This window comes from Heptranchias perlo, chromosome 27 (assembly GCF_035084215.1).
Source record: "Heptranchias perlo isolate sHepPer1 chromosome 27, sHepPer1.hap1, whole genome shotgun sequence".
NCBI classification, from domain to species: Eukaryota; Metazoa; Chordata; class Chondrichthyes; order Hexanchiformes; family Hexanchidae; genus Heptranchias; species Heptranchias perlo.
Window position 1 is genome coordinate 25,455,941 of NC_090351.1, and position 26,980 is coordinate 25,482,920.

Below are 26,980 nucleotides of genomic sequence, written 5' to 3' on the forward strand. Positions count from 1 at the left end.
ATGAGCAAGGAACATCCCAGAGCCAAGCCAGCGCCCAGGTTCTTAGACGCCGCCCAGGAGACATTGTTGGGCGCTGTGAGAAACAGGAGGGAGGTCCTTTATCCCCCGGACAGGAGGAAGAAACCTGGTTCTGTCACAAAGAAGGTGTAGCTGGAGGTGGCAGAACAGGTGAGCAGCAGGAGCACGGTGTCCCGGTCGTGGCTGCAATGCAGGAAGTGGTTTAATGACTTAACTAGGTCAGGAAAAGTGAGTACAGTTACTAATACATCTGCATTCAGTAGTGAACTTTACCCACCCCCACCCCCACCCCTCCTCCACACATTACCCTGCAAAGCCTACTCCATCACATAACTCTTCATACCCATTTAAGGCTCACTGTCAAGATTCCTTCACTTTCTGTGCACTTCTTCACCTCCCCACCGCCCCCCCCCACCAAAGTTTGTGCACCCACCATTCCCACTCACCCACTGTTGATGGAATGTGATCAGTCTGTCTGATAGTCACCCTCTGGTGCATCTGATTCATTGTCATCCTGCCCCAAAGCAATACATCCATCGGGTGACCCCGTCACACTCACACGTCTGTACTTTCTCCCCTTGTAGAAAAGCATAAAATGAAAGGGAGAGGGCGAGGACTGGAGGGTAACCTCCACAAATTGTGGCCCTCACAGAGGTGGAGGAGGAGGCATTGGATATAAGTCGAACAGTGGAGTGCCTGGCCGTGGGGATGCCGGGGCTGGCACCCCACAAACTGGTGCCAGAACTTTAACATCCTTCACGAACATGGATTAATGCTATCAATGTTTGACCTGTTGTACACATCAGTATGCTCATCGCAACAGTACTGCTGCGATGATTATTAATATTGCTGTATGTTCTCTTCCTTGGGCATCACGGACTGAAGAAGTGGACGAAGACGATTCCTCAGAGGAGCTCCCCACCTCGGAGGGTGCATTGTCACATCTTAGTGAGCTATGCACCAGCGCAGATTAGAGAGGTTGTTGGGTTGTCACCTGGTGAGTTACCACACACAAGTGAGCACGAGCAGACACTGGTGGCAGGGGCAGTGGTGAAGAGTCCAAGCTCTGCTCAGCTTGGCACAGGTGCTGAACCACTTGAAAACGAGAATGATAGAGATACAGCAGAACCTTTGCAACATACTGGAAGACTTGCCGCGCTCAGTCTCCACATTGACGCAGAGGCTGGAGGAGTCCAGCCACCAGACAGTGGAAACCCACTGCCCTCTCATTCTGGCTGATGTCATCGATGGGGAAGTTGACGTGGCCGGATGCCCTGGCAAACAAGCCATATACACTGTCGTATACACTTACAGGCAGATGACTGAGAGATCCTGGTGATGTCACTGGTGGCGCCTCAAAGGATCCGGAGGGGAAGAAGTTGAGAGCAGTGGTAATTTTAACTGTGACGAGCAATGCGAGTCCACCAGGCCCAGTCGGGAGCAGCTCTGCACGAAGGAGTCTGCAGATGTCTGCGACCACCTGGCGACTTAATCTGAGCCTTCGTAGCCACTGCTCCTCAGAGGACCAGGAAGCTCAGCCTTGGTGTTTAGACCCTCTTATGTCTGGTCCTCCGTTGTTCCCTCTCTGCTCCTCTGCAGGTCCCTGTGGTGCACCTCTGTCTTGTGGAACTGCAACTCCCAGAACTGCACGCCGTGCCTGCCGCGGATGATGACGTACCCTCTCCTCAGAGGTAGTGCTGAATAAATCCATTGCGCCCCTCCCATCCTGATGGTGTCAGTTTGAGAGGGTTCAAAATGTAGGCAAATATGTCTGAACAGAAGAATTCTGAGTGTGAACAAATCAATCTCAGTCTAAAGACAAAGAACTCCCAGCTAAACGTTTGAGAGAACTGATTGACGCATGGGAATAAAAGGTGAGTTTTTGCAGCAGGACAATCACTGGTTTAAATGTCCAAATGGCTGCTGGCTGCAACTTGCCTCCGTTTCCATGGCGTGTTTCAGAGGCCATGGGAGACACATTCAAGCAGAGTTAAAATCATTTGTCTGCCTCAATCCACAAAAATTTAATTGAGTTAAGTACTTGAAGTATCTTCATTGTCCCTTTAAATGTCATCCCACCGGCTTTAATTGCCAGCAGGACTTCTGGCTTTCTGAAGCGCATGCGCACCCAGATACATCTGGGTGAAACTCGTTTTTCGGCAGGTTGGAGCCAGGATTCGTTCCAGCTCCAAGCTTTAAAATTTTTACTGCCCCCGCCCTCCTCACCTACCGTTCTTCCAGGTTAAAATTATGCCCAATCTTTCACTATGTATTCTTCCAACCTTTCATATCTTTGAAAACCTCAGATTCCTCCTAACCTTCTCTGTTCCAGTGAAAATCCCCAATTTTTCAAGCCTTTCTTCACAACTATTCCTGGTGTAATTCTAGTGAATCTTCACTATCACCATCCCATGGTTCTAATATCCTTCCTTTATTGGGATGCCCAGAACCCCGTACAATATTCCAACTTGCTTTAAATTCAAGGTTATTTCCTTGCTTTTATATTCAACATCCCTATGTATAAAATCAAATTCTCCTTTTGTTGTTTATATGGCTTTTATCTATCTGAAATCTCTCCTTTAAAGATCTCTGTACTTAGCTATCTCTATTACTCATTGAATTGCACCTGCCATTAATTTATACACTCTAGTGTCCACAATCCTCCTGCAAACTCATGTATTCTTCCTCACAGTTTGCTATGCTCCTAATTTGGTGGTATCAACAAACTTCATATCATTCACCTTGTGCTTATGTCTGAATTATTTATTTAAGTTGAAAATAAAAGGGAACCTAGCGCACATCCCTGGACACTACAACCCACATCAAAAAGCACCCATTTATCCCTCTGCTTTCTGTTTCCTACCCATTTCTATTCATATGGCTATTCACTTTATGTATGTTAATATTTGTACCAAGTGCTTTCTAAAATATATATAACAAACAGCCACCACATTCCCTTTATACACTGATTAGCTCAAAAAATTCAACTAGATCAAGTATTGTCCATGTTTGGAATTTTATTGAAAATCTAAACTTCAAAATGTGAGCTTAGTGGTTAAAATAGGATCTTCTTTCTTTGAGAGTAGTTGTGAATTTCAGTTCCAGGCAAGATAGAAAGTCAGATCCACTAGCTGTTTGGATGACCAGTTGCCTCATTCAGGGCAACCCAAGGGGACTGAAACTGGCGTTCGACCCTTTGCACATGCAGATAAGGGGCCCAACACCTATTGCAGGTGGAAGCTCTGGACGTTCATTTTTTTGGTTATATCAATATGGCGGGGGGTGCACTTCCGGCTCATAATGAGTGCGCACTTCCTGCCCGCCTTATTGGAAGTTTAGGTACCCGAAAAACAGGCGCGTGCCATCAAATTTCTAGGCCATAGTCTGGTCTAATGGAGATTAAAAATCATAGAGAAAAGGAAGAGCATAAGACAGACAGTGGAGTACTATCAACTAATTGCATCTATTGCCCTCCTGCATCACTCTTGAGTAGGAGGGCAATAGATGCAATGTTGAGTAATTCAACACAAGAATCAAGTGAAAGCCCAACTCTTGTTCTAGATGATATGTGAAAAGCGTAAACTAGCCCTGAAAGAAAAATAATCCAATACTTTCTGCTCTAAATATTTGGTACGTCGAATATCTCTTAAAATTTCCAAATAGGAACAAACAAACATTGAAAATTTGATTCCGAAATTAATTTATTATACTGAATTCCAGTGTTATTTCACTATTTCTGTTGAAAATTACATCACTACATTTCAGCAATGTTAAACGATTTTCTGACATGATGAAAAAATTAATCTAATAACATAGTTCTCAACTTTTTTTTAGGGGGAAAGTTAAAATATACAAGTTGGAACAGCAGCTGAGTTTGCTACCATGGAAACCAAGAACCACACACATCAGGTGTACAAACATGTTGAAAAAATGACTGCAATAGTCATAAATCTGAGATGCTAACATTTATATTAAAGCCATTCTGTTACATATTTGGAACTAATCATGTTAATGCTTGCAAATAACTGGCAGAGATACAAATCTACACTAATTTGAGATACATTTCCTAAAAAGGGAAAAAATAACTTAAAACCAGAGAAATCTGGATTTCACCTTTACAGAATAAATTTTATAATTTTTTCCTTTTTGTTTTACAATAAGTACATATTTCAAAATGATACAGTATAAAATTCCAGCAATTTACCTGCATCAAATGAGCAATAGTTTCCAAATGTTCCTGAGGTAAAATTGCTTTGCAGTGAAGCCTGCAGCTTTCAGAGAATGTATATTTTAAACGGGTTTTATCTTGAAAGATTTTTGTTTATATATTTATAAACACAATAAATACATCACTGTCTAAACACAAGATGTTATCTCAACAAACACTTTTCCATAAAGAAAACTTTAAAGACTCTTTATAAAACAACTGCTAATATGCATCCTTGAAAACTACACCTTGGGGGAGGGTGAAATTTGATTATCCCTATTCCAAAAGAACAATTTGTGATGAAACATATTCTCCATTGGTGAAGTGAATATTGCCCTTTTGGCATTGTGCTGTTATCAGGCTTACCTCAGTTGGTCAAGTTCTAGATAAAAATCTTCATTCATGGCATTACATCAAACAAAGTATGTACTAAACAGTCACTAGCATTAGAACAAAGAAGAATTAGCACACATCTTTAAATGCAGTCATTCACACAAGTTGAGGATAATTTGCTTCAGGAAACCTTACCTTTGTATTTAGAATTTAGCAGATTGCAGAATAATTTCAATTCAAGATTATTGTTTCCTTCATTTGAAGAATCCATCCATTTTTATTCAGAATTGTTTTGAAAATATATTAATTTTACACTATTTCTTATTTTGTTCCCGTTTAATAATTAAATCTGGCTCTTTCGATTCTGTAAGTTGTGGTTAATTCAATAGTGCCATTCTAGGCTCGAGTGTACCTACCATAATGGTTAGGTACAATCAGCACAATACTTAGTAAAACAGTGGAGGGAAATGCAAAACATCTAGTCCCAAATTGCAATCATCCTGAAAAATGACACCCAGTAACAATATTTGAGCCCGGCTTTCAAAACATGTCAGTAAGGGGGTCTACAAAGCTAACTATTTCATAATTTTCTTTCATGGTTGAAGACAAGAAGATGTTCCTCAGCAAGTGTGGGAAAAGACAATAATTTCAAACAACATTTTTCCAAAGCCAAAGTATTAAGAACTTTGCCTTGTTCCTGTGTGTTGGACTGAAGTTTAACCACCAGTGTTAGCTGCAGCTTTAAATCAAATGGCAGTATCAGGATTTACTGCAAGGAGGTAAAATTTAAGAAAACTTTGACTTACCTCCATTTTGCTTTCCTCTAGTTTTATCAGATATCTTAGACACTTTTCAAAGGTGGTGCAATATTCATAAATTACCATTCAATCACTTGATCCCTTTGCAGCAGATGGAATAATCCGTGGTTGCTGAATTTTTCACGGTACCCTATTATAATTTAAGAATTCTGCAGAAATATGGAAATTCAAATTTCTTCACACTTGTGCTCAAAATGGCACAGCTGTGGATCTCTGTAATAAATATGTGAGCTCAATTTGTGTTTGCTTCCTTTCTCTTATTGGGCCATTTTTCCAAACTGAGAATCAGCTGTAGACTCACTAACATAACCTTTGGTCCCATCCATCAGTTTTCAAATCTGGGCAAAATATATATATCCATTATTACAGAAAGCAGAATTGGTTGTTGATATGGATTACATTTCAATGGGATAGTGTTCTGCTGAATCATCTCATACACCCAATGTCATAAAAGCATCTGCACATTCACTAGTGCCCTCGGGTCTTTCTTTAAGGGCATTTTGCTTTTCAATGGCTAGTAAAAGGCAGTATAGGTGCGGATATTTTGTATAGAGCCACTTCCAAAGATCTATTAGACTTGAAATTATGCTGTGATAATAGTATACAATTGCTTAATATGTTTTGATCACTATTTTAGTGGAGGTGTTAACCTGCTTACAATAAACAGTCTAATTATTACACAACATAATGTAAAGATCACTGTAAATTAAGTATTTTTGCATCCTGTCCTGTGAAGGAATTCATTTTTGGACTGGCCAGATGGACTGGGAAATCTTTCCTGGTCCTGTACTTTCCTATGTTCCTAAGAGTGCTGCCCAGATTCCATTGTCCCCATTTCAGTTCTCAGTGGAGATTCGGTTCATGACGCTACTAAATTAAGAGGCATAAGTGAAATGAGCTCATATTTAGTTCCCATTTGAAGCTGCAGGAACACAGCAGAGATATGATCAACTAACATCAGTGAAGATTAATACAATCTTAATTGTACATCTAATATGCAATGCTCTCTGTTAGAAAACAATGAGAAAAGAACATACTTGGAAAATATACCAAAAATGAATAAGCTAACAATAGATCAAGAAATTGTACTAGATTATTAACAAGTTCCTCCTAATCAAGAATGAATATATTCTGGGCAAAATAATTGGCCATACCGCTGTCAATTTCAGGCTACTATACCTCTTTCAACTACATTTATTTAAAAACCTACAATATGTACATTAAGGATTTCACTGTACAATTCACTGTTAGAAAGCATTCAGTTTTCGGGTCTTTTGTGGTGAAGACAACAATGGAAAAATCATCACCAAATTTCCTTCAGTTAAAATAGTGGAAGCCTTTGCTTTCAGTCAAAACATTGAATCTATACAATATGGACAAACATATTAACAGAAAAAATGAGCAGCGTTCTTTAAATAAAACATCCTGGATTTTCTACTCACTTTTCTTTTAGGACTATGTTAACCAACGTTAAAAAGAAAAGCATGTACATCACACATTTTCTCTCAAGACAACTTACAAATTATATCAAAATATCTACAAACAACTGTCTTGTTAAAAAAAAATTGTTCAAAGTAGGCATTGGTCTGAGGACAACTCCATGATACCTGGAGCATGAAGGCCATGTGGCTAAAGGCAATTTTTCCCCCACATGTGGTGAATGTGGTTACAGTTTACCGGCTTGTATCTGTACAGTTGCAGCATTCCGCTCAGTTCATGTTGTGAGCTATTTAAAGGGGCCTGCCAGATAGTCAACCTGTGACACTAGTTTCCCAAAGACAAATTCAATAGCATGCATTGCTTCTTATAATGTGCACCCATAATAAAAATATTACCAAACTGGATAGTTTAGATGTGAATATCTAGATTAAAAAGATGAAAATCTAGTTAATGATATGGATTGTGTAAAAAGTTTATCGTTGCCAAATAAAGCAGGTCAAGTACAGTGTTTTTACTCCTTCGTACATTAATTTCTAAACCGTACCAAAATAATAAATGTGTTTCAGTAAAAAATACACACTTCTTGATCCATTGCTACTGTATTGAACATTGATAAAACAAAAATGCAAAGGCTTTTTGCAGCGAAAGCTACATTTAATTTCAAAGTAATTAAATGCTTTATTTGCATATAGCTGTAGCTTAAACAGAAAATGGCCGTAGCTACATGTGAGGTGCCCTTACTGTGAGGTGACTGATATTATTCCTGTAATGCAGGTTTCTCATAACCTAAAACTGGCACAATTAATCTTAAAATCAGGAAAGATAAAGGAGTCAAATAAGCTTGGGATCGAGATTGTCTTGGGGAGTTTTTGACACAGGGGTATAATCACAAACAGACCTTATATAAACAGTAGTTATAATAAATTCCCTGAAGCTTTAAGTCTTCCATTCTTTTGCACATTGTTTGAGAACATGAAATTCTGAAGCTTCAATTTGCTTCTTTGAATTTTAGTTGCTCTGTGTTCTGTCCTGACTGCTCCAAAGTATGTCTGGGTGCATTTCGATTATTTTGTAATCTGGTCTCCAGGCACCCACTTTGTCCACAGTACTGTGCGCAAACAGAGCAGCGTCTCAACACGATTTGGCACTGATAATAACAAGTAGTCACAACTTCCAGACACACTTCCCACATGACAGCAGTTTCTTTCCTTTCCACTTTAGAGAGTTCGCTTATGTGCAGGTTTGTACCTTGGGACAAGGCACAGCAAGTCACATGTGCTGTCTGAAGTAAGCAAAGTGACTTTGTCGCAGCTTTAGCAATCCACCGTGTCCTATGTTGACATGAGAAGTCATATCGAGGTCTCGTCACTGCTACTGAGTGTGAAAAGGACAAAAGAAAAGAAAAATGCATGACCATGATTATATGTTGAAAATAGTGTGATGGAAATCAACTGCATTTCATAGTTGGAAGTATATGGCTGACAGTGTGATACTGTTTCAAATTAACTGTAAATGTTTCAATGGAGAAAATTAAAAAATAGAAATCTGCAAGTTTGATGAGGAGAAAAAGGGAATAGAAATTAGTTTGTGATTCATAAATACAGAGATGTATAGATATTGATTTTAACTTTCATATTACAGAACAAATTTAAGTGTTTTTGGCAAATCCAAGGATGAAAACAATGCTGTTTTATTTAAAAGAAAGATATAGGGCAATAAATACATTAGAAAGCTTTGAATGAGAAAAATCCATTCAGATCATCAAACTGTTCCTTCGACAGACCCTGCACGCTCTGCGCTATCGTGAACTCTACTCAACCCATTTCATGTCCTGAGGATAGATTATGGAAAATTTCTCCTTGCTCCTTAAAGATAAATCAAGCAAATCCAAAAAATACTTATCTAGCCTTACACCTTATATTCAACATTGACTTTCCAAATATGCATGGTGCCAGGTCCCTTGGAATGACATTCCCAAAATCCCAGTAGTTCAAGACCCACCATGTTTCACACACCAGTTGATATCACTATGTCTGCTTATCCTTAAATCCTCAATCCCATTCCTGACCACACTCATTCAACTCTTAAAAAAAGTGTTAAAAAAGCTAATTCTTGTCAATTGTTTTGTACAAGAAGTTTCCTTGCTTTCTCATGAACATCGTTTAATCCATAGTACATAATAAAGACTTCATTATGTGTAGGTGCATTGAATGAGGGTTGAATATAGTTATACAGTTCTAAACATTAGGACAGTTCCAGAGTTATTAATTAAGGGGGGAAATGTAACAATAGGTTAAGGCAGTTAAGGGTCCCCAGCAGGGGCTGCATTGTCCCTGGCGTATTTCTAGTTCCATGCACAGTCTGCATGATTTGCTCTGACTGGCAAATGTCCCACATGTGATTTGAACAAATATCTTCTGGTATTGGCCACAGCAGGGAAATGCATCTTCTTGCTGCCAGGTGCAAGATCTGTGCAAGCTTATGAGTGACATGGGTTCAGTGCCCAGCTGGCAGAAGGCAGAGTATGCATAGTTCCTATGGCCTCACACACCTCCTTCTGGAAGGACTGGTGGCCTGGGCATAACCAAATGTTTCTGTCCTGGTCAGTTCCACCAGCATTCATCTGCTAGGAAGTTTCTAAGTTTGTGCGGAGTGAAGTACGTGCAGTGGTGAATTCTGAGTTGACCCTCTCTCATTCTGCTGCAAAGGGAGATCCATTAACTTTTAATTGGGAACTTGTTTCACATCTCCATATTGATGAAGCTTCTTAATTTTGTCCTCATGACGAAATTTATTAGAAGTACTGTAATTGAGGGGGAACAAATTAAATTCCATTTGGAATATGGCAGATATTCTAATGAGTCAGAAATGTTGTATATTTTTCCTTTTTGTGGTGAAATGATATCAAAACCGCTTCACTTTACTACTGCTTGTTACGTTCTCCCACCCCCAGTTTTAACATTTTCCTTACTTCTTTCTGGCAACCCTCTGATATCCAATTCAAATGACCATTTTTCACCTGTGACCGTAGACAGCTTTGACTATGGAGCATTGCAAACAAGAATGACATTAATTTAAGGTAAAACTTATTTTTGGAACAGAACTAGAAGAATAGCAACATAATTATTTTAGAGACTTTATTACATGTTATCTGTAATGCAGAAGGGTCCATAACTATAGAAGGGCATGTGGTATGTGTTATATTATGAAATATTGATCAAAGGGTTTGACCATAAAGTGGCAGGTCTGATAATCCTTCAGCAATCCACCAACAATCCCCAATAACAAATAACCCATTTAGATTTTTTTCCTGCAGAATGTAATGGGTCTTTCTATCCACCTCTAAGAAAGCATTAGGAAACGAGGAGGTAGATTTTCAACTTGTCCAGTCGTAAAACTGGTGTAGTAGATTGGCTGCCCGATATAGAAACTGCCCAATTTTTGATCTCAATGGAAATGAAAGTCGGACGGTTTCTATAATGGGTGTCTGATTCACAGTGCCAGTTTAATGTCCAGATGGCAAGTTGAAAATCTTGCCTTAGGTTTCTGCAGCTATTTTCTGTGCACAATAATCTTAACTTCTGTATGGTGCAATATGTGTAAAAATTAACAACTGCAACTTCATGGCAAAGCGACAAACTAGATCCCAGCACCTGTAGAAACTATACAAATTAAAGTCATTTGCTTCACATTACAACAGGCCTCTCTTGCTATAGCAATACGTAATGATTTTCTACTTCAGGGATTCAGTCAGTTTGCCTTCTGTGCTGTGTTTTTGTTAGCTAGCTTTGAGGGACACATGTAAGAGATACTCACTCGGAGCCTGATGAATCTTCGTCCACTGTGCCTGTTTTAATGCTCATGGCTATGGGCATCACTCCATTCATCTGCTCCCCTGTTGTTTGCCTCAGTTTTGTTACGCCTCCTGACCGGCTTCCTTCACTGGATCCCACTGAAGATGCTCGTGAGGAGACAGTGGCAGGTTTATGATTGGAAAGTTCATTATGAATTCGATTGATGCTATTCTTCTCTGAGAAGAGTGGTAACCCTTTATTTTTCAGAATTCCTGTAAGTTTCAAAGGAAGATGAAAACATTTCATAACTTACTGAAGGCAATATTTTATTTTCCAGGCATTAATGCAGATATTCGTATCATACAAGTGATTGAAATATGGCAGATTAATGACTAAACATTTTTTGATCAAAGAGAACAGATCAAAGAGATCAAAGAGAATCAGAGTGAATTGCAATATTGTCCCTTAATCTCAACCAAGACAGATAAAAATCATCATTAAAGGCCACAATTAAAATACATGTTAGAAGTAAGGATCCACCATCATCAGTTTGGCACTAATTTGACCGTCGTGCTGCAAAAGACAATAACAGAATATGACAACCAAAACTGCCAGATTTCTGGACTATAGAAAATTTCTTTAAGCTGTTTTGAAATGAATTATCAGGTGATGTGGGGAATGGGGAACCCCTGAATTACAACTGAGCTACAATTAAACTTCTGTGAGATGAGACTGATCAATAAGAGTGTACACACAAGAACAAATAAAGCAAGCATCACAAATAACAACACAATACAAACTTTGCCTAAGAATCAGCAGAAAATTGTTCAGAAGGGCAAATAAATATTATAGTTTTATTGGTTACATTTTCAGTTTTGTTATTGGAAATTGAAAGGCTTTTAAAAATCAAGAGGCTAAAATACTATTTAAATACAGGGAAGTTACACAACATGTTGGCACTCAAATGTGCTGTGCCAGACTTGTAAGATGGCAATTGCAGCTGTGATTTTCCACAGGGCAAATTGTTGATCCCCACTTTATACTCTATTGGCGATCAACTTCAATGTATTCATCAAGGTGGGGGGAGAAATCAGATAGTCATTCAGATGAGACACAGCTGGTTATGGAATGGGACAGAAAAAGCCCAGAGCAAAGGGTACTTTCTCATCCAGGGAATAGCACATATGACACAAGACTAAAAGAGGAAGAAAATATAAAAAACACAATGGCCCACAAATCTGTGGGTGGCGATCCTGGCGGTTACACCAGATCATGCCTGATGGTGCCCTCCAGCATTGACCCTGATAGTGCCACCCCACTACCTGTCTTTCCTACTCTGTCCTTAAATGTCAAATTGCTCCCTGTTTACATCACTTTCAGCCCATTTTGTTCCTTGCACTCATATAAACACAACTTAAGTCATCTTTCACAATTCTTAATCTAACTTCCATGATTTTCTTTAGCTGGCGGTCTGCTCTGACTTCACTTCCCCCTCACATTATAAGACCAAAACCTATTCCACTCCTTTATTCATCCCATTCGCTAGAATATAGCTACCACCAAATGGTTCAGGTGAAGGTCATCCCATCTGTACAGCCTTTCCTTGCTCCAGAAGTAGTCCCAATGTTCCAGGAATGTAAAAGCCCTTTGTCTTGCACCATGTGCAAGCCACACATTGACCTGCCTTATCTGTACAACCCTAACGAGTCCAGTGTGTGGCATGGGTAATAACCTTGGAGCTCTTTCTCCTTAATCTTTCACCTAGTTCCTGAAACTCCCCTTCCATGATTCCCCATCCTACTCCTTCCCATATTGTTGATTCCCACTAAATTGATTAATAACACAATTGCCTGTCTGATAGGGAAGAACTACTTTAATCTTACGTATTGTATTCTGCCTTGGTGACCCAGAGGAATAGCTGGGTGTTTTCTCTGTTTCATCAGTTGCCTGTTTCTATTTGTGTTACAGCATTGGAAAGGATTCTATGGAGCTGAAGCACCTTCATTACTTTTGTCAAACAATGATTCTGAAAATGATGGCGCTAAGGATAAATTGATATCTCCATAAACAAAGTCAATACTCATTTAATTGATAAAAATGCTAAATAACCAAATTATGCAAAGGACTTTTGTACAAATGAAGTGATTTCTACCGACAGTTACCTTTCTGAGGTTGTGCATTAGGGTTCGGCAATGATGTCAATGCATTTTCTTTGTACAGACTGTCTCCATTCTCCTTTGGCCTTTCATCCACATGGTTGAGCTTTTCTCGGTGAAGCTCGATGTTTGCCACTGTTTCGACTTTTAAATTCTCTGACCCGCCGTGGCCTTCACTTTCACTTGCTGTGGTCATAAATTCTCCTGGCCAATAAGGTTTCACATGGGCAGATATGTTGTCCACTAGAAAAATCCATTCAAATTTGTTTTAAAGACAGAAATGACAAAGACCGCAATTTTCTTTTCCTACACATTAGGGCATGAATCTAAATACACAGTGGGTAGTCACCTTGAACCTGGTAATTACAGAAGGTTCTTCATTACTTTAATTTCTGAGTATTTCATGTAACATTGTTTTTCATTCATTCATGGGATGTGTGTCGTGGCAAGGCCAACATTTATTGCCCAACCCTAATTGCCCTTGAGAAGGTGGTGGTGAGCCGCCTTCTTGAACCGCTACAGTCCGTGTGGTGAAGGTTATCCCACAGTGCTGTTAGGTAGGGAGTTCCAGGATTTTGACCCAATGACGATGAAGGAACGGCGATATATTTCCAAGTCAGGATGGTGTGTGACTTGAGGGGAGCGTGCAGGTGATGTTGTTCTCATGTGCCTGCAGCCCTTGTTCTTCTAGGTGGTAGAGGTCGTGGGTTTGGGAGGTGCTATCGAAGAAGCCTTGGCGAGTTGCTGCAGTGCATCCTGTGGATGGCACACACTGCAGCCACTGTGTGCCGGTGGTGGAGGGAGTGAATGTTTAGGGTGGTGGATGGGGTGCCAATCAAGCAGGCTGCTTTGTCCTGGATGGTGTTGAGCTTCTTGAGTGTTGTTGGAGCTGCACTCATCCAGGCAAGTGGAGAGTATTCCATCACACTCCTGACTTGTGCTTTGTAGATGGTGGAAAGGCTTTGGGGAGTCAGGAGGTGAGTCACTCACCGCAGAATACCCAGCCTCTGACCTGCTCTTGTCGCCACAGTATTTATATGGCTGGTCCAGTTAAGTTTCTGGTCAATGGTGACCCCCCTAGGATGTTGATGGTGGGGGATTGGGTGATGCTAATGCTGTTGAATGTCAAGGGGAGGTGGTTAGATTCTCTCTTGTTGGAGATGGTCATTGCCTGGCACTTCCAAATGTTTAAATGTTTAAATTGATAAAAGTGTTTCTGTGTTGGAGTAGTTCAGCTTTGCTACTTAATTGGTATTTTCATTATTTTTTCAGCAATGTGAAACCCAGCTGCATGGTTCAGTTTGCATCATCAAAAGTAGGCCATTGATAGACTGGTACACCATTGGCGTTATTACAAAAGGGACTACTAACAATTAGTGCTGCCACAAACCCCTAAAAATGTAACCACCTGAATTACATATCTACTAATTTCCTCTCAAGCAGCTGTTATTCAGGATATGGAAATTTACATCCTTCCCACCGATACTGATGGTGAAATGCAAGCTAAAGATTCCATCACGAGCACTCAATGTTTAAATTTTTTAATAACTTGATTGCTGTAGAATTAACCCAAGTAAGTTATAAATAAAAAAATTAGAATAAAATGGCACAGATAAGACAATACTCATAGGATTTTAATTGCTGATACCTGACTCTACTCAAGTTCACTGGAACTAACCAGAAACTGGATCCAGTGACTGGTATCTGGTTCCATGAACTGGCTTACCGTTCCAACATGGATGTAATAAGGGAGTCTGAGCTGCTTCATACAGTTACCTTTTGGAGTACTGTGGTTAGGATGTTTTTCATTATTTGGGGACATAATATTCTCCCAACCTGGTTCTCCTTGATACTCCTCATCTTCTTCACTATCTGAAGAATGAGTGGAGGCATAAGATCCACTTTGGTCATCTTCCAGAGACAGATCACTGTCTGAGTCTGAATCGTGTTCTGTAAAGAAGGACATCCGAATAAACAATGTAGTAACTATCATTCATTCTGGATCAAATTCAAAGATCATGTTTAATGGTGTACTACAGAATGATCACAATCTCTTAAATGTTATGAATGGAGATTTGTGTCTCTCAATCAGTCCTTGCAACTAGTTGGAGGCAGCTTGAGAGCAGAGATTTTATGTAAAACATCTACTTATGATTTGGAGTTCCATTTCACTAACAGCATGAATGAAGAGCGTTTTATACACTCCACCAATTCTCATGCATCATATCATTGGTATTCAACTTTCTGAATCATCAGTTATGCATGACATAATGTCTGCTCACAAACAATTTCTAAACAGCAGCATAAAGAATAGGTGACTCAGGTATATTGCTCAGTAAATGGACATCTCCATTAATAACATTAAAGATTATGGGAGAATTTAGTAGAATATATTTATCCAACAATAGGTTTGAGTGCAACAATGTAACCTTTTAAGCATCAGTATATTCAAACTCTGAAGATCTTGTTAAGTAAAGAAGTAGCAAAACAATGGAAAGTTCTTTTCCTGTTTGAAAAGATTATAAAATATATTTCCTCCCTTTGAGGAAGCACTTACATCACTTCAGATATGTTCATGGAGAATCTCCTGAATGGAAGAAACCCACCTGAATTACATATCCACTAATTTCCTCTCAAGCAGCTGTTATTCAGGATATGGAAATTTACATCCTTCCCACCGATACTGATGGTGAAATGCAAGCTAAAGATTCCATCAGGGCCATTTCTCAATAAATAAAGGACACGTAGGCATTTCTATCCTTGGTTCACCATCCAGAAGCAGGAAGGATGCTGATCTCTCTTTCTCCTCAAATAATGCTCTTCATCAGGTTTGCAAGGCAAATTAGTCAGAATTTACAGTGCAATCAGCATTGAGGTACTATAGCACAATTCTTAGTGCTAAACAATGCAAATAACTTGTATGCATTATATTGTGCCCTTTCCCACATTATCAGGGATTTAGAAAAAATATGCTCTTGTCTCTAGTGCCAAAAAGGGCCCATTTTATTGCAGTTCAAAGTACAACTGCCCCCTTGCTAAAGAACGGTTGTGCTATGATAGTTAACAAGCTTACTCAATATTTATTATATAATTGGGTTTTAAGTGGTTTAACGCTTTGATTCCATTTTCATTAAATTTGGCTGTGAAACAGTTATTAAGGGACTAAATTTGGACTTGCACATCTTCTAGAAACTTTGGATTTAGGATCTAAGGTTACACACTCAGATTGTCCAGCGAAGGATGCACAGTAACCACAAATATGCCATCTTACCATCTGGGTTCACCTTAATCTCATGGAATAAGGAAGTGGCATGGTCAGTGAGAGCAACGTGGGCTTGACTCGAGGTACTGTTATTCAAGGCAGCTTCTTCCCTAAAGAAAAGAGAATAACTTGTCCTCAACAGTGTAGCTAGCGATGTTACTACAGGTACACAGATTTAGGGCTGCAGATACTACCACCGAAAATGGGCAAGGCTGCAGAATTGAACATAGCCCCCATTCATCCCTGCAAGAATGGTATAAATGTACAACAAATTTTACTTTGATATTTACTCAGGAATAAGGACGTGGTGTGACCTGTGACAGCAACATGGGCCTAACTATTGTTATTCTATTAGCTGTTGAATAGATATCACTTCCCTCCAAAAGAATATTATTATTTTGGCGGGTAGGTAAGTAGAGTGGAGTCCAGCCCAAATCATAATATTGCTCTAATCATAATCTTACAATACTAACTGACACCAAATTTTAGGTGTTGCCATTTGTCCTCACTATTTCTGAGGCACAGGATTTCAAAACTATAGTTACATCTTCATGGACGCAATCCATCTTGTTTTCCACTGGGAATTCAGACATAACTGGGAACTCATTTTCGAAATGAAAGTAAAACGTCAAGTCAGAACAGTCCTTCAAATCATTATAGTATCAGTGACTGAATTGGATTGAATTAGTCAGAGTGTTGCCCCGTCTGCCAAATTACCTGAGAACAAATGCAATGTAGCTGTTGTGGCTTTTGCCTGACCTCGTAGCACTGCTTAATGACCCAGTTGAATCGCCAAAGGCTGAGCGATATGCACGACCATCAATATACGTGTTATTACACAACGACTGCTTGAAACAAAAGGCATGAAGCAATTAGGAGTAAAGAAAATGTTTTGTTTTTAAATCAACTATTTTACACAACCACAGAGAAGAACATCGCACTTATAGAGAAACATATCAAAAAGTCTTCAAATCTTTGTTCTTTTACAAGAAAATACCATTTAGACCAACTCTTCAAATCCAACAAGAACAATTGTTGTATATTCTGGATGTTTACACTCAAATTGTTAAAAACACATGTTCAGCTGATCAGAGAAACACAAAAAGTTAGCATGCAGGTACAGCAAGCAATTAGGAAGGCAAATGGCATGTTGGCCTTTATTGCAAGGGGGTTGGAGTACAAGAGTAAGGAAGTCTTACTACAATTGTACAGGGTTTTGGTGCGACCTCACCTGGAGTACTGCGTCCAGTTTTTGTCTCCTTATCTAAGGAAGGATATACTTGCCTTAGGGGCGGTGCATCAATGGTTCACTAAATTAATTCCTGGGAACAGAAGGTTGTCCTACGAGGAGAGGTTGAGTAGAATGGGTCTATACTCTCTGGAGTTTAGAAGAATGAGAGGTGATCTCATTGAAACTTATAAGATTATGAGGGGGTTTGACAGGGTAGATGCTGAAAGGCTGTTTCCCATGCTGGAGAGTCAAGAACTAAGGGGCATAATCGCAGGATAAGGGGTCGGCCATTCAAGACTGAGATGAGGAGGAATTTCTTCACTCGGAGGGTTGTGAATCTTTGGAATTCTCTATCCCAGAGGGCTGTGGATACTGAGTAGTTGAACATATCAAGTCTGAGATAGATAGATTTTTGGACTCTAGGGGAATCAAGGGATATGGAGATTGGGCAGGAAAGTAGAGTTGAGATCGAAGATCAGCCATGATCTGATTGAATGGCAGAGCAGGCTCGAGGGGCCGTGTGGCCTACTCCTGCTCCTATTTCTTCTGTTGTTATGAGAGAGCCAGCATGGATTTGTAAAGGGTAGGTCATGTCTGACGAACCTGGTTGAATTTTTTGAAGAGTTGACTAAAGTAGTGGATAGGGGAATGTCTATGGATGTTATTTACATGGACTTACAGAAGGTATTTGGTAAAATCCCTCATAAGAGACTGTTAGCTAAAATTGAAACTCATGGAATGGAGGGCAAATTATTGACCTGCTTAGGAAATTGGCTGAGTGGCAGGAGACAGAGAGTAGGGGTAATGGGCAGGTACTCAAATTGGCAGGATGTGACTAGTGGTGTCCCACAGGGATCTGTGTTGGGGCCTCAACTAGACATTGTATTTATTAACTACTTAGACGACGGAATAGAGAGCCATGTATCCAAGTTTGCTGATGACACAAAGATAGCATTGTAAGCAATGTAGATGGAAGCATAAAATTACAGAGAGATGTTAATAGATTAAGCGAATGGGGAAAAATGTGGCAAACGGATTTCAATGTAGGCTAGTGTGAGGTCATCCACTTTGGACCTAAAAAGGATAGATCAGAGTACTTTCAAAATGGTGAAAAGCTCAAAACAGTGGAGGTCCAAAGAGACTTAGGGGTCCATGTACATAGATCATTAAAATGTTATGGACAGGTACAGAAAATAATTAAAAAGGCTAATGGAATGCTGGCCTTTATATCTAGAGGACTAGAATACAAGAGGGTAGAAGTAATGCCACAGCTATACAAAGGCCTGGTTAGACCACACCTAGAGTACCGTGTTCAGTTCTGGGCACCGCACCTTAGGAAGGATATATTTGCCTTGGTGGGAGTGCAGTGGAATGCTAGAATGATACCTGGACTCCAAGGGTTAAGTTACGAGGGGACATTACACAAACTAGGGTTGTATTCCCTGGAATTTAGAAGATTAAGGGGTGATTTGATCAAAGTTTTCAAGATATTAAGGGAAACTGATAGGGTAGATAGAGAGAAACTATTTCCACTGGTTGGGGAGTCTAGGACTAGAGGACATAGCCTAAAAATTAGAGCCAGGACTTTCAGGAGCAAAGTTAGGAAACACTTCTACACACTTAGGGTGGTAGAAGTTTGGAACTCTCTTCCGCAAACGGCAGTTGATGCTAGCTCAATTGTTAATTTAAAATCTGAGATTGATAGAATTTTGTTAACAAAAGGTATTAAAGAATATAGGGCTAAGATGGGTAGAGACAATTAGGGCACAGATCAACCATGATCTCACTGAATGACGGAACAGGCCTTAGGGGCTAAATGGCCTACTCCTGTTCCTATGTACTATTCATTTATTCACACCTCTATTCAATGTGTGCTCCATCACAATATACTCTCATCTCCAGTCATGTTTTTATAGGATTTATTGATGCCGGGTTATTTCCCCATAAGAACCCGTCCTACTAAAAACAGTGCATAGATAGTAATATACTTTGATACTGTAACCATTGAACATTTAACTGTTAAATAAAATGTAATTAAACTTTGTTCAAATGAAGTGTTTTTTAAAAAGCACTATCAAAAAACATAGCCTTTTATATATAGAATAGTACACATGCCAATAGTGTCTCTTGTACAAGTTTATAATTTTCAGCAAAGGTGAGAATGCCTGGGAGAATGTCATATTATTTCCCAATAAACAGTCGCTTTGATGCTAAATGGCAATGGTAACAGAAAAATTCATGATTAAGCAGGATATAAATTTCAACAGAAATCTCAATATCATGAAAAAATGTGTTAAGTATTTCATATTATAATTAAAAATATGAAAAATGGATGAAAGTAGCTTCAGCCCTCTCAGGGTATCAACGACTACGCAAACTATACAAATTTTATCCTCGCAACCTAGGTCACTAGAACCCATCAGCCTTGTAACACAATCCCATCTTTCATTATCTACGTAAGTGGAAATCTTGTTACAAGAATCCGATTCTGGGAAGAACATTTTTTCGTGGGAAAATAAGATGTTATTAGACCAGGGTTTCATTGGACTAATATTTCAGCTGGTAACAGGGAATAAATGCAGAAAAGACAAATCTAAAAAGTAAAAAGGAGCTACTAACTGATGCCAGTGTTGATTTTGTTGTGACCACAGTATCATCAGTGTGCTTCTTACTGAAGGCATACTTAAAGGCTTTTCTTACTTCCTTGTTGAGGATACAGCGGAAGATGAAGATAAATGGACCCTATAAGCAAGAAAAGTATGAGTACAAACTATCAGTCTGGTCTCAGGCAATAGAAGCATTGTAGCCCTCTTCATTTAGCGAGCTCAGTCACTGCTATCAGATTACCTCCTTTCGCCCTTCAGAAGTTTCCTTATTAACACTGGAAACATGAATATTTTCTGTCCTCGGCCTCCTACACTGTACCAATGAAGCTCAACGGAAGCTCGAAGAACCGCACCTCATCTTTCGATTAGACACTTTACAACCTTCCAGACTCAACATTGATTTCAATAACTTCAGTTCATAACCACCGCTCCCATTTTTTCAGACAGCAGGTGCTGGTAATGATTCTACTGTTGCCATTTACAGCTCCTCTAGACCAATCTTTTGTTTCTTTACTTGTCCCATTATCACCCCCATTTGCCTTGCACCACCATCCCTTTTGTCATTTAATCACTCCTGTCCTCCACCCTATTCCACTTTCCACCTTCCCTCTTGTTCTTTCCACCCCTCCTTCCCTCTTTCCCTGGCTCTGTACTTACTTAAAAACCATTAAATCTCTAACTTCTTCCAGTTCTGACAACAGGTCATCAACCTGAAATGTTAACTCTGTTTCTCTCTCCACAGATGCTGCCTGACCTGCTGAGTATTTCCAGCATTTTCTGTTTTTATAACATGAATATTTTACTGCTTTAACTTCTGTAAAACCTATTTTCATAAGTGAAAAAATGAATTAGTGCTATTTAGGACGGCTCAAAATATGTAAAACACTAAATTACACTTCCAGTGTGGCTCCTCAGTAACATGGCCAGTGAAAATGAATATAACTTTGGACATGAGAGACTTTATTTTTACTTTAATAGCAACTATAGTGTGATTTTTAAAAATTCTAAAATTTAAATTTACAGTATTGAAAAGTAAAACACTCATACACAGATGCAATGATAGGAGCTAGCAAAATTGGAGCAAATCTACAACAGTTAACTAATACAAGTATAATTTTAAAAACACTATCATCATTAAAAGTGTGTATCATAGAAAATACCATGAACAAAATAGGAAAGCGCAGCACTAGGAGGACATGTTAAAAAAAAGCAACTAAAAAGAATGATTCCCTGGTACTTTGCTTGTATGGAAAGCAATAGCTGAAAGTTCATCTGACTGGCTTAATAGTGTTCATTATACATGGTATATACGATTGAAAGATACAAATAGATTTTTGCCAACTCTGACTACAATGATAACTGCCCCCAAGTTCAGAATATTAAGATAAGACGTGTGAACATCCAATTCCTAATTTGCTTGAATCCAGCTCCCCACACATTGCCTCTTACCAAACTAAGCCTGATTGCCAACAGGCATGGTTGGGCAAGAATCATAGAATGATACAGCACAGGAGGAGGCCATTTGCCCCATTGTGCCTGTGCTGGCTCTTTGAAAGAGCTAAGAATAGAGAGGAGACTGATTTGCGCAGGTGAAGAGCCAAAATAGAGAAACTGTAAGCGGAAAGCAAAACATAATTAGGACCCCAAGATTGATTACTACAGGCCTTGGTAAAAGGTGAATTGAAGGAAAACTTTACCTGGAGACAATTAAAACCAGCGAAGAGGTAGTGGAATATAATGGTGTCACTGTTCACAGCCAGTAAGGCCAAGAGCCAAGTGGTACTGACGAGCAGCAGCACCACAAATGCAGTGCGCAATCCAGATCTATTGAAACATTCAACAAAAGCAAGTCACAATCATTCTGTTGCTGTAAAACACCAACTTTGCATCTGCCTTATAAATGATATTCTCTGTAATACATGCAGTATCCCAATAATTTATAACATATACAGTAATACGCAAGTTGGACACGTATATACTGGTAAAACACATTTGGGGAGAATTTCCAGGGGGTTCTTCTGATCTCCTGCTGCAAGATCAGTGGAAATCGTGGAGCAATGGCGTAAATGGCTGTTTTTAGAACCCCCCCCCCCACCCAGAAATTCCAAATGATTGTATTGTTTTTCAGTCTATCACATTCTCCTAAACGGCATCAAAAATGCTTTTAGAAAAATTCACATAAGCAAATAAATAGCTGTTAACTTCAAAGGCAACAAACGAGGAAATGTGAAACTGAGATCATTACATTGCCATTTACTGGTCTGTATAATAAGGACACCAGAACACACCACTGTGTTAGATAGTTGCTTTCTTATTGTGGTTTCACACCTTTGTGGCTAATTGACAGACATCAGGTGCTTTTTCTGTATACTATTTAAATATGGAATTAGAGAGATCTTTTAGAGTAGATTTTCTGAGTTTTTGCCTGCAGTGGCAGTTAGCATGTATCAGAAAATTGCAAGTGTGTTACCCATGATCTTATGCCTATTGATTTCAATGGACAGATTTTTCGATATGCACTAGTGTGGGTGAAGTAACATATTGTGGGTGAGGACTCAGAGGGGGTGAAATTCAACTTTGACGGGGGCACAAAATGGGCAATAACTGATTGGCTGCCCGTTATACACTCCTCCAGATTTTCCTTTCCACTGACCTCAATGGAAAGGAAACCTAACAGGGTGTGTAACAGGTGGCCGATCCACTACTGCCCGTTTTACGTTGCACTGATGTTGCATTTCACCCCCAGAAAATCTTCCTTATTAGGTCAGTGCAGCCAATCTGAGCTGGTGGCACTGGGACCTCCTTTGGTCCAACAATAATGTAAGAATTATAAGTCTTGAGGGCTGCATTTTTGCCTCCCTCTAAAAGAAAGTACAGCCAAATGTAGATTTTAGAATCATAAAATGCCACTTGACACTTCATGAGTTAAATTAACTATTTAAAGGTTTGATATAAGGTCATATATGCTGGTGCAGTATACTAATCATTTCTAGCACTAGTTTAAGGAATTACTTTTGTCTTTTACCACTTTGCATTTTCTGCTTCTGTCCTGATTATTTAAGATTAGTTATAATAAAAATCAAATTTTTAAAAATGAGTCCATTATTGCTTTGTTAAAGATTTAATCTATAAGCACTTACACAGTCCCCTTCTTCTCAAAGCCTTGGTGTCTAGGTCTGCAGGAAGCTTTGGCAGATAGAACATACAGGAAAACATTCATCTGCAAAGCAGAAAAACACAGTGATAACAATGAATTGCAGCTCGTCCTTTGTCAGTTCCTATCTTCTTTCAGATGCACACTTAGTACGTAACAGTGAAACTGGTAGTTATTAAGTCCTGAATGAAGACATACTATTTAGTGAATGAAGACATACCTGAATAAATAGCTACTGCTTTACTCTCCACTATGCATGAATAAGTACCAAGACAGCTACTCCTAGGGAGGAACCTTTATGCTAAGATAAATATTTACAACAAATGTAGAGTATAAGTTAAATTGTAAAAGTGGCCCTATTAATCTGTTTAATATGATCGCACACAGACTACCTAGGACCGACTACGATACATTATACGCACTGGTCCACATTATGTGACATTTTCAGGTACCAGTTCGCCACTATGGAAATGATTAACAGAAAAATGTGAACATTTGCACCAAAATATGAATTCACCTGACATTAATACATCAAAGAGGTCACTTTTCAAAAGATCCTTAATCACTTTCTATCCTGTTCATCACATATTGGTCAATGAATTTCATCATACAAACAGAATCCTGCACATTAATCTGGAGCGATTCCACAGTAAACATCTATAGTATGGTATTCAGAATGAGTAATGAGAGAAAAGGCTAGGTAATGGATGACTCACAAAAGTACAGTGATCAAACAAGACAAAAGTAATTGGTTATAGACTGGTGAGACAAGCATTTGAGAAAAAGCAAACAGTAAAAAGTCAAAAGATAGTAAAAAAAGTTAAAAATAGAAAACGCCAACGTTTCATCTTTGTCACTTGTGGTGAAAAGTGGTGAAACATTATTTTCCTATCTTTTGACTTTTTGCCTTTTACTAGTCCCTTTTTCAAATAATTTTGTAACTGGTGCCTTATAAGTCATTTCTGATATCACTCAAACAATAATCCTTGGTTCAGAAACCTTTAAGAATTAAAGACACAGAGAATCAGGATATGATAAAGCATTTTTACATATTCTAGAGGTGAATCCACACCCGATTAAAGCTGCTGTTATATTTACAGAGCTACGGGGAACGAAAATTGCAGGGCCACGGGGATAGGGCGGGGGAGTGGCACTAGCTGGATTGCTCTTACAAAGAGCCGGCATAGGCTCGATGGGCCGAATAGCCTCCTGGCCTCCTTCTGTGCTGTAACCATTCTATGATTCTATGATTTTGCAAGATTTGTATGAGCGGCGCTGGGTTCTGGTGATGGATCTTCTGCAACCAGCTATAACCCAGAAGTAGCCTTGATGGGACGACCCAGTAAAGACAGTCTTGGAGTAACCCAGCCCATTTACCTTCGGGTTGCAGCTGGCTGTGTATGAACCCTGTGTTGTAAGCTAGCATTACTAACACAGTCTTGTACATCATAGAAGCAGCTTAAAACAAAACAGGGCTTGTAGCTCTTACCTGATAAAGGGAATTGGTAGCATCTGAGTGTAGAAAGAACTACTTACAGCAGTGTTCTGTCTCTGTGCTGTAACATTCTATGATTCTATAAATTCTTTTAAAAGGAAATTAGAAGTTGCTGGAAAAGGAGGACTATTAAAGGGTATGAAGAATGAGCAGGAAAGAGTGATTAGACTATTTGGCTTACATGGAGAAAACCACTACTGCAGATTGATGGAGCAAGTGGCCTGCTTCTGCCCCGTAAAACACTGATTCAATGCATCCGAGGCCATTAGCATGACTGCTACTATTTTTACATCAGCTGCAAAAACTATTCCTAAAATCTCACTGAAAATCATAGAATCACAGAAAGGTTAAAGCACAGAAGGCGGCCATTCGGCCCATCGAGTCCGCGCCAGCTCTATGCAAGAGCAATCCAGCTAGTGCCACTCCCCCGCCCTATCCCCGTGGTCCTGCAATTCTTTTCCTTTCAAGTATTTATCCAGTTCCCTTTTGAAGGCCATGTTTGAATCTGCCTCCACCACCCCCACGGGCAGTCCATTCCAGATCCTAACCACTCGATGTGTAAAAAAGTTTTCCCTCATGTCACCTTTGGTTCTTTTGCCAATCATCTTAAATCTATGTCCTCTGGTTCTTGACACTTCCGCCAATGGGAACAGTTTCTCTCTATCTACTCTGTCTAGACCCTTCATGATTTTGAATGCCTCTATCAAATCTCCTCGCAACTGTCTCTGTTCCAAGGAGAACAACTCCAGCTTTTCCAGTCTATCCACGTAACTAAAGTCCCTCATCCCTGGAATCATTCTAGTAAATCTCTTCTGCACCCTCTCTAAGGCCTTCGCATCTTTCCTAAAGTGCGGGGTCCAGAACTGGACACAATACTCCAGTTGTGGCTGAACCAGTGTTTTATAAAGATTCATCATGACTTCCATACTTTTGTACTCTGTGCCTCTATTTATAAAGCCGAGGATCCCGTATTTTTTTAAACCACTTTCTCAATCTGCCCTGCCACCTTCAATGATTTGTGCACATATACCTCCAGATCGCTCTGTTCCTGTAATGCTTCTAGAGTTGTGCCCTCTAGTTTATATTGCCTCTCCTCATTCTTCCTACCAAAATGTATCACTTCGCATTTTTCTGCATTAAACTTCATCTGTAACATGTACTTCCATGCCACCAGCCTGTCTATATCCTCTTGAAGTCTATCACTATCCTCTTCCCTGTTTACTACCCTTCCAAGTTTTGTGTCATCTGCAAATTTTGAAACTGTGCCCTGTACACCCAAGTCCAAGTCATTAATATATAATCAAGAGAAGCAGTGGTCCCAGCACTGATCCCGTGGTGACTTGGGGCTCAATTTTGAAACGGTGGTGGGTTGGCAGCGTGATGGGGGGTGAAGGTGCGCGTGGCAAACCCGAATAAAAAGAATTTACCTTTTCCGACGCGATCACAATGTAATGATGGTGATTAAAGTTCTTTCCGGGTTTCACGCCCGGCAGCCAGCCTGATTGACAGGCTGGCTGCCGACAGGAGCTGCAACGCGAGGCGGGGGGAGAGAAAGAGACAGAGCGAGACATCATCCGGCGCTGGAACAGAGAGTGAAGGATGCTGAAGATCAGGGTCGCGGGGGGAGGAGTTGAAGGTCGGGGGGGAGGTGGAAGAGGGGAAGATCCGGGGTGGGGGGGGAAAGAGGGGGAGGGGAAGATCAGGGGGGAGGGAGAGGAAGAGGGGAGGGGAAGATCGGGGGGGGAGGGAGAGGGGATGGGGAAGATCGGGGGGAGGGAGAGGGGGAGGGGAAGATTGGGGGGGAGAGAGGGGAAGATTGGGGGGAGATCGGAGAGGGGCATTGGGGGGGGGACAGGGGGAGATCGGAGAGGGAGACATCGGGGGCTGAGAAGGACATCGGAGAGGGAGACACTGGGGCTGAGAGGACATCGGAGAGGGAGACACTGGGGCTGAGAGGACATCGTAGAGAGAGACATCGGGGAGGGCTGAGAGGAACATCGGAGAGGGAGACATCGGGGGGCTGGGGGGGGAACATCGGAGGGGGAGACATCAGGGGCTGAGAGGGACATCGGAGAGGGAGACATCGGACATCGGAGCAGGGTGGAAAGGTAGGTTTATTTTGTTTCTTTAACTTTGTGCAATGGTTTTTTATTTAATTTATTTTGTTTCTTTTTGCCTGATCAGGCCCTTCATGCCTTGTTTCACCAGGCGTGAATCGGCAGTCGTGGGAAAGCTGCCCAGGTAAGTTTAAAATTGTTTCAACTATCTACTACGTCAAAAATAAAGTGCCTTAAGTACCTCAATGAGGTACATTTGGTTCTTTAACTATCTTCCGGATTCTAGAAGCGTGTGCGCACTCGGGCGTGTCTGTGGGGAACCCGGGAGTCGACGGGTTGGAGCCGGCTTCCGAACCCGTTCGGGATTTTCGCCATTTTCACAGCCCCCCCCACCCCCCCCAAAAAGGTT

At 40.2% G+C, this 26,980-nt stretch overlaps 1 protein-coding gene across 5 annotated transcripts in view; it reads right to left on the reverse strand.

Moving 5' to 3' along the window:
- Positions 1-6,539: 6,539 nt before the first annotated feature.
- celsr2 (cadherin, EGF LAG seven-pass G-type receptor 2) overlaps positions 6,540-26,980 on the reverse strand; it is a 229,031-nt gene continuing 208,590 nt past the window's right edge. Inside the window, exons 27-35 of one of the 5 annotated variants that reach the window (XM_068007462.1) lie at positions 23,006-23,085; positions 21,563-21,689; positions 19,879-20,001; positions 16,746-16,873; positions 16,038-16,138; positions 14,543-14,716; positions 12,773-13,009; positions 10,633-10,882; positions 6,540-8,190 (exon numbers count right to left, since the gene is read on the reverse strand). In XM_068007462.1, the coding sequence (XP_067863563.1) occupies positions 8,166-8,190; positions 10,633-10,882; positions 12,773-13,009; positions 14,543-14,716; positions 16,038-16,138; positions 16,746-16,873; positions 19,879-20,001; positions 21,563-21,689; positions 23,006-23,085 (1,245 nt within the window). In that variant the 3' untranslated portion in view covers positions 6,540-8,165. Of the gene's footprint in view, positions 8,191-10,632; positions 10,883-12,772; positions 13,010-14,542; positions 14,717-15,323; positions 15,354-16,037; positions 16,139-16,745; positions 16,877-19,878; positions 20,002-21,562; positions 21,690-23,005; positions 23,086-26,980 lie in introns of those variants that run through there. The other 4 variants (XM_068007464.1, XM_068007463.1, XM_068007461.1 and 1 more) reach the window with 4 other exon arrangements.